The sequence below is a fragment of the Polistes canadensis genome, unplaced genomic scaffold, assembly GCF_001313835.1.
Source record: "Polistes canadensis isolate GaletaPanama2010 unplaced genomic scaffold, ASM131383v1 scaffold_48, whole genome shotgun sequence".
Classification (NCBI taxonomy): Eukaryota; Metazoa; Arthropoda; class Insecta; order Hymenoptera; family Vespidae; genus Polistes; species Polistes canadensis.
The window spans coordinates 48,605-57,764 of NW_014569595.1; the positions used below are offsets into that span (position 1 = coordinate 48,605).

The 9,160-nt window shown below is 36.1% G+C and overlaps 1 protein-coding gene across 1 annotated transcript in view; it reads right to left on the bottom strand.

The window, feature by feature from the left end:
- Positions 1-9,160, bottom strand: part of LOC106785362 (zinc finger protein 423 homolog) — a 50,431-nt gene that overhangs the window by 40,102 nt on the left and 1,169 nt on the right. The window contains exons 3-4 of the mRNA XM_014745750.1: positions 3,828-3,908; positions 3,529-3,591 (exon numbers count right to left, since the gene is read on the bottom strand). Coding sequence (XP_014601236.1) covers positions 3,529-3,591; positions 3,828-3,908 — 144 coding nt within the window. The remainder of the gene's footprint in view (positions 1-3,528; positions 3,592-3,827; positions 3,909-9,160) is intronic.

Sequence of the window (9,160 nt, forward strand, 5' to 3'; positions counted from 1 at the left end):
AGACAAAATGTGAAATATTTCAAAAGTAACCGTGATGTAATGCCGAAAAGAAAATAGAAACGAATTTATATTAATGTGTTCCTTCGAAAAAACTAATTCTCTATTCCAATTCGTTGGAAATGTCCTTGGATAAGAAATTGGTGAATTCTCATAAAAGTTTATCTTTTGAAAATCGAAGCAATTATTGTAATTAGAGCGAGAAACAAGATGATTTACAAGAGAAAGATATTCCAAGCTGTCGAGCAATGTATAATCTCACCTTCTCTCCGCGTTCTCGTTCTCCGTCACCCACCATCGGAGTCAGAGGGCTTTCCAGCCTTTTCCCGTTGGGAGTCGAGATCCCCCATTTTCTTAATGTCAGAGATTTCAATCTGTCACGAGACCAGCTTGGTAACATTTCGTTTATCCAACGAACAATTTTCAAGAATCTTACGAAACTTTTTATAAATAATCGTTAAAATCCATCATTGATGAGAGACTAAATTTTCCGTTCGAACAAAGAAAACAATCATTGATAATTCATTAATATAATATTCAAAAGTAAATCAAACAAATCTTAGAAATGAGAAATTTTGTAAAATTTAATAAAAAAAAAAATATAACGAATCACGTAATATATGAAATTAAATTGTCTACACTGAAATTTTAATCGATTCCAGGAAATGATGATCAAAGAAACGTCAACGTAATCATAAAACAAGCACGTTTACGAAATAAGGATTCATTCTTAATTCGTTGCATCGGATGTGACAAAAAACAAAGAGAGAAAAATAAAAAAAAAGGAAACAAAAGGACAAGACGATTACAAGGTACATTTTGCTGATTTTCCGAACAATCGAAGCTCGCCGAGTTGTAGGGGATAAACATCGATGCATTCCTTCACCCCTTCTTCGGTATATCTTTTTTTTTTCTTTCTACATATCCAACCAGCCACTCTCTAACCAATCCACCCCCTCACTTTCGGCTTCGTTCTCTTCACAATGTTTGCATTAAGGCATTAACCAACGGGGTTGAAACGAAGCCAATATTCCCCGGATGATAATATAAAACATCGGAGATATACATGTATACGTGCATACACATAGATGGACACGCACACACTCACTCACTCACTCACTCTCTCTCTGTTTCTCTCTCTCTCTCTCTCTTTCTCTTCTCGATCTCGATCACGATCTTTTTCTATGCAAACGTTTATTTCCAGTTGGTGCAAGCTTGTTTTGGGCTCATTAGCAATCCCAAGCGATCATCACCTTTTCTTTTACTCATCTCTTTCTCTCTTTTTTTTTTTTTCTTTTTGTTTATTATTACAGACATTAAATAGTCTGTCTATCTTTCTCTTATGTAGTTAACACTGTCGATCATTTTCACGTGCATTATATGTTTCTCTCTCTCTCTCTCTTTTTCTCTTTCTCGATCTGAATGTCGACAAAAGTGAAATAATGATGCGAAGAACAATCGTCTCGCGATATAATTCTTTTCTCCAGCACGAGTAAAATAGCAGAAGAACTCAAGTGGCAAAGGTAGATCCCAGGATGGTTTTTGTTTGTTCGATATTTCTCACCTTAAACACGATTGCGAATGTAAAATTATTCGACGCGTTTAAAGCTTTTAAAAGTCTTACGTACGTTTAAATAATCATTTTTATTTAATAACGGACAAATAAATAATGAGGAACAATCGTTATTTTGATATATTATAATATAATATTGTAAATAATGATTAAGAGAAAAAAAAAAATATAAAATACAGAATAATTCGATCGACATTAATTATCGTTAAGTGGTTAGACAAATAATGGAGGCTAAACGGATTAACGCATTTCATGGCGTGCCAAAACCGCACGTTATTGGATTACCGAGTGTCGGAAGCGTCTTACCAACACCGTCGTGCATTCGTGGAATGATAGGAACGCACGTGCTTTGGCTTTCACGATATAGCTATGGAATTTAGATAAATAGAAAGGTCTATTATTTTCTTCATTAATAATTATATGATATATAGAAAATTGGGGAAGATCTTTTTATGATAGAACAAATGAAAAATAATTGATTTTTAAATATATGTCATTGAAAAGGGGTATAAAGAAGATTATTTTCCTTGACAAAATTTTTGTCTCAACTCGAAAGGGGGCGAAAAAAAAAGATTATTAGGGTTATAAAAAATAAGTATAGTTGTTAAAAAATTTGGTAAGGATATTTTCCAATCTAATAAAATCTTCCTTTAGTTTCGGTAGAGACATTTAGGTTTTAATACTTTTGGAAAAACTTGTAGACAAAGTTTGATGAGGTCTCATTACATCAACTTTTTTTATACCAACGTAATAAGGAGCGTTAGTACATGAGCTGTTAGAAAGAAAGAAGATAGGAAAAAAATAAGATAAGAAGAAAGATATGAAGATAGGAAGGAAGGAAGGAAGGAAGGAAGGAAGGAAGGAAGGAAAGAAGATGGCTTGATGTTTTCAGGTGAGCAGATAGACGAGGCATCTCCCATGGGAAGTAGTGCCCTCCTCAGGGATCCAACCTCGTTCCAAGCCTTCTCCGAGCCCGCTTTACCTTCGAGTATAAAGCGCGTGCAAGTACACTTGGCGAAAGGTAACTTGAAATAATAATCGAGCCGCGTTGCTAGAGGGACGGATAAAAGATCCAGCTTCTACTCGTGGAAGGAAAGTAGTAGATACCTACCTACCTACCTACCTACCTACCTACCTACCTATTTTAAAAGAGGAAGAGAATCTTTCCAAACTTTTTACTCTCCCTTCGCGATGGAAAAAGAGGCTACAAGAAAAAAGAAAAAATAATAGATATTCCTTAATAATATCGACAATTTTTTTAAATAAAAGTTATACATTTTCAACCGTTATTTCCTACAAAAAAAAGAAAAGAAAAAAAAAATACTTTATCGCTAAAGATAACGTCAATGATATTTTCACCGTGTTTCTTAATATCTTAATCAATTTTTCTCAATTCTTTCGTTAATCGTTATTTCATAAATAACTGATAATTGATCGAACGATTAGTTTGAAGTAAATGATGTCTCCCTGCTTAAATAATTAAAGATCTATTGAAATAGATTTAGTTAGATTTTCGATGGCCATGAAAAGAAACATATCGACGAGTAAGCACGTTTATGTTAGGCTCTTCATATACCTTGCTATGCCCCATCCTATGGGACAAAGGATTCCATATTCATAAAATCTATAGTGAGATTGCAATTCCTGAGCACCTTCGAACAATGACACGATGCGTCCCAACGCATTGTTGTATTGCCGTAGCTTGAACTCAGCTGCTTGTCCCTTGAGTACTGATAAAAGTAATGCACCCGAATGCACCGAAAAAGATATCGCCTCTACGAACTTTTCCACCGAATCTCTTTTCATTATTCATCGAAATACCTCGAAATTTGTGACCGTCATACGAATTTCTTCCTATAGTAGTTTTCTCTACTCTAATGTTTGACACAATTGTCATTTAAAAAAAGAGAAAGAGAGAGAAAGAGAGAGTACATAGAAATTATTCAAAGTTGACTCACCTTCGGAATGTCGACTAAAAGCTCGTTGTAATTCTTCTTCTTCTTCCTCGTCTTCATCCTCGGCTAAAATATCAAAATAACGCAAATAAAATATCCATATTTGCATATATTAATCATTTCGATGAAAAATAGAAATGAAAATAATAACTTTCGCAATAGAGAAAATTCTCGATAATATAAATGAAAAGGAGATCAAATGTTTGAAACTAAATAAATATTCTACTATCATAAATAATAATTGAATAACACATATAGTATGATACAAGTCTATTAGCAGAAAAATATGAAATAACACTTACGTTTAATCGGAGCAGTTTCGTTATCCTGTTCAGACGCCTCCAGGACATTCTGTTCGTTGGCATCATCCCACTCTTCGTCCCCTGCAGAGAAACAAACGACCATTAATTCCATTGCATTTGCATATTATCACCGTGTAAGAAATGAAATCTGTTGTATGTTGCAAAGAAAAATGGCCTGGTACAAAGTTAAATAACAACAACGACAATGAAACAAAACAAACAAATAATATGTTTTTAAAATACAGTTATATGATATGCAATATAGAATAAAATTAATTATATCGTGTCAATGTGAAATCAGGAAGCAAAAAGAAAAAGAGAGAGAGAAGAAGATAAATGATTCGAAAATGAACGAATGACGAAGACAACAAATTTGTTGAACTTTATAATTTAAAGGAGAAAGGGGCATGCGCATACTCGAAAGATAAAACGGTGAGGGTGTGATGTTCGTAGCCACAAAATATATTCTCTCACGGTATATAACGTACATAGGTATATATAGTGACGCCCATGACGCCATAGTTACAGTCGTTTGTCACATGGGACCGCAAAATTAAACTTAAAAAATCACCGCTCTGTCCACGTGGCCAACGAGTCGTTTGTTACTTGCCGTTTTCCACTTCCCTCGTTTCCTCTCCCGTTGCTCATTTTCCTCCCCCTCTTTCTTTTTCACCCTCGTCCTATCTCTTTTCTTTCCTCACCCTTATCAAACCACCCACGCGCCTCGTCCTTTTACCCCTCAGAGTGTAAAGAGCCAACTCTGGCCAATTTACTTCACGAACTTGCCACTTTGAGGATTGCTTGCTACTTCGAGTTCACAATTTCGAAAGGTGTCAAATGCGTTCGTTTCAAGCAAAACAAGAATATGTCACTAACCTACCGACTTATTAAATTCAACGAATTTCTTATCATACTAATGATTTGTATTTTCAACTAATATGACAAGAACAAATTTACTTTAACTGTCTAAAACGTCGCATAACTGTATTTTTCCAAGTATCATTTCATCTTATTACCGAAAACTTTTGATTGTTAGTATAATTATAGAGGATTACAATACAGTGCTTTTATCATTTCTATACCACGAATGATATGGTAAATTCGATTATCGATGATATGCATTAACCGTCAGGCTAGAAACAATGACTTGCACAAGAACGAAAGGAGGAAGTTGAACTTGAATATTTCAAAAGACAAGGACACCAAGAAGACTGCTTACTAAAGCACCCTTCGAACCATGTCAGCCGTCAAATTCGTGACACGTTGTCTTAGCACGTATCCTCGTGTATGGTTACTTTATTACAAATTAATCATAAAAACACGGTCTTTCAAAAGCGTCTAAACTTATTAACAATTTTGGGAAAGTTCTAATCAAAATGTATTATTAATAAATAAATTCTACTGTTAACACAAATAAAGAAAAATCCATCATTTCGAAAAGTTTTATAATTAAACGCCAGATATTAAATATACTTTTAACGTTAGCATGTAACATTGTACAAGAAAACACTCGATATATCGTAAATATAGTAAACAATTTGGCTGGTGAACTAGGAGACGATCTAAGCAAACAATAATCGTAAAGGTAAGGAGATTGGCTATCATCTTTAAGGTAACCCAAGCGTACTAGACGAATATACCTATACACCTAAGCATAAAGTAGGTAGCTTTACAAGAAGAAAACGTAATGTGCTTAGACGAAGAAGGCCATTTTCAAGATGGTCTAGTAAATGCAGAAGGGTGGAAGAAGTAGCTTCGAAAGGAAACAAACCTAAGAAAGAAAAAAAGAAAAAAAAAGGAAAAGACAGAAATAAGCTTTAGAAGATACAAGTAGTAATCTCGGGTCGTTGTTAGAAGTAGAATCAGGTTCGCAAGTAATGTTAAACAGATATATTATTATGAGACAGTCTAAACGTATATGAACCAACGGATAACTGCATATTGCGGCTTAAACCCTTGCCTAGGTTCGCTCGTCCATCGGTATTCTCGTTTCGACGCAATACCGCTTTTATCTTTTCCAATAACGAGTTTAGCCTTCAAAACGATAATATACCTATGTGTTAAATCTCAAATATATAAAACAACAATTTATTATTTACCACTGAAGTGAAATCAAACTTAGAAAAATGAAGAGATATCTAAATAATTTAGAATTTACACAACATTAGAAAAAAATTAAATGTAAAGCTAACTGTGCCGCGAAATTTTGTCAAAAAAAAAAACAATCAAAAAATCAGCACATCCTGTACCAATTTCTATGTGGAATAAATTTGGAGAAAGAATCGTTTGGAATGTAAGCGCTGGTTGAAACGTTAATTAAGAAGAAAGAAGAAGAGCGAAGAGATGTTACAGGAAGGGCTACGATTTTCTCTCTTCTCCCGTCTTGAGAAATTAGCAAAGAGACAGAAGAAGGACTTGCCAGATCGTCCGCCAACGGAGAAGCCGCAGGGTTTTGAGTCATTAATCGATATGCCGTGAATAAAGGAGCGCCCTGCGGGTTATCCGAGACGACTGCTATCTCTGCTTCCCGGCTGCAGACGCCGTACGTCTTGGACTCGTGACAGGCAAGCCAGACAGTCAAGAGAGAGAGAGAGAGAGAGAGAGAGAGAGAGAGAGAGAGAGAGAGAGAGAGAGAGAGAGAGAGAGAGAGAGAGAGAGAGAGAGAGAGAGAGAGAGAGAGAGGAAGAAGGAAAATATGTGCAAGAGAGAAGGGCCGCCGTTGCTGCAGCCATCGGTGCTATTGCTGCAGTCAGCGGTGCACGAGGGGCTGCTGGGTGGAAGAGGAAAGTCGAGAAATCCCAAGAGAAGGTACCTAGGGTAGGTCTGACGCGGACTCAGACTCCCATGGGACACCGACATCCGCCGTCGAAACCCCCTCTGGCTCCGACACGGCGCCTCGAGGACCCACGGATATTGCGGAAACTCTTTTCCTATCCTACCGAGCTCCATTCCACTACGTTTCCTACTCGAGAGATCCTCAAACGCGATGCATACTGACGTTGCAACTTTTTTACTCGATAGCATCTATGTTCTGGCGATTTCATCATTCCTTTTCGACTTTATTTCTTATAGTTGACTTTTTTATTATGATGCTCTGAAAGATTAAAAATAATAGTTAGAAAATATGGCTTCTATTTGATTAAAATATTCTATAGGACAGTTAATTATTATCGAATCATAAAATTGACGTAAGGAAACGAAACGAGAGGTGTATCGAACGAACGAACGAGCGAACGAACGAACGAACAAACGAACAAACGGATAGACGGACGTCAACACTTGGAGTCTCTTCAAAGGGATTGCTTCTCAGGAATGTCTTGTCGAGTATGCCTTGTGTTCTTCTTCTTAAGAGTATGCACCGGTTCCGCATTCCATGCACCTCTCGAGACACCGCTTCGTCTTACCATTGCATGTATGTACGATGAGTCTATCGATATTACAAAAGAGATAGAGATGGACTATAATTTCACTAGCCCACGTATTTCGGCCAATAAATCCAACGATTTCATACTAACCAACGTAGACAAAGTCGTAATGGCGATATCTCTCTGTTAAAGCAGGGGGAGAGACACACACATTACCATAGATAATAATTTAACGAAAAGCCAATAACTTAATCCAAAATGTCGCAGTATTATAATGATTGTAACCACTAGCAGGAATTAGTCTTGTCAGAGCAAAAACTAATAGCGGCTTAGGTTTTAGAGGACCTCTACGATTAAAGGGCTTAAGTCCCTAAGCCAGAAATTTACATTCCTATTACTAGCCACTCCTTGTCTGTCTTATATTGTCTAATGTAAGAAGAAATATCATTAGAGAATATTAGATATACAAATAAATATGTTTTGTGCGCGAAAGATCCATCGTCGTTTTTTTAGTTATTCATGGGATTTGACCTATTTCGAAAATAATAATTATGCATTTATGCGAATAATCACAAATTCTAATAATGGTCTAGAAACATAATAAATGATCACTATTTGCTTACATGCATACGAATAATGAAATGATTGTAAACGTAATAAAAATATTGAAATACGAATTTAGGGATAATATAAACCACGTTAAACTTAAATGAATATTCGAAATTACGAGGCCATAGATGATCCAACAGAATTTCGAGGAAGTAACGACTTCATCATTGCACAGTGAGCAACTTAAAACCGAACCGTACAAACAGATGGGTCTCCATTAACGTAATTATAGTCGGTTTGAATGCATCTACGGATCGACCACGTTATGATGGGCATTGGAATCCATTAATACAGCTTTGGCTACGCGTAGGTTCATTATCGTGCATTAATTAGCAACACCCTATATCACTACGTTCGTACCGATATCGGTTCGGTTTGCTATTTCGTGGCTAACCGCGCTCTCGTGACATTCTAATCGCGGTAGAGACTATTGACCATACCGTATAGCATACCGATTACTTTTTCATACAAATTAGACACAATATTTCTAATTAATCTTCCATGATATCATTAAGATTATGTCAATTTCATATCATTTGCATTCCTAAAAGCAGTAAAACTCTATAAATTATCTTATAAAACTATATATGCGTAAAAAAAAAAAGAGAAAGAGAGAGAAAGAAAAATGTATTTAATTAGAGATTTATGAAATATTGTAAAAAAAAATTTGATTAATGTCTAATGAAAAAGAAGCAAATATGTTGCACACATATGTAAGTAAGTACATACATATGTAGAGACAAAAAGTAAAAAGAAAAGAGAGAAAGAACGAAGAAGAAGAAGAGGGAGGATAGGAGTGCGACCAGAATTGGATAGGATAGAAGAACTGGTGATTACAGAGGCCGGAGATTCCCTAGGGAGAAGCACCGTTCCCGCGGGCTTCTACCTAATTCCATCCTGGCTGACTACTGACTGCATCTCTCTCTCTCTCTCTCTCTCTCTCTCTCTCTCTGTCTCTCTCTCTCTCTCTCTCTCTCTCTCTGTCTCTCTCTCTCTCTCTCTCTCTTTCTCTGTCTGTCTCTCTCTCTTTCTATCCTATCTCACTCGACCACCACACATGTATGTTTCCATCCTGACCGAAACACCTGGTCAATACATAGGCACTCACGCACAACATCATACGAGTACAAACGTGTGCTGTCTGATGTGTTTATTCCCCCTCCTTTTCTTCCTCCTTCTCTAGAAACAAAACTGTACTTTCTTTACCCTTTTATCTCTTATTTCCTCGCGTGTCTTTTCTATTACGAACATTTATTTGTAATATTCTAACCTTCTCGAATGTTACAAACGATTTACAGTCGATTGAAAATTCAGTTCGCGCAGACTTCTATCATTTAAAAAGCTATATATATATATATA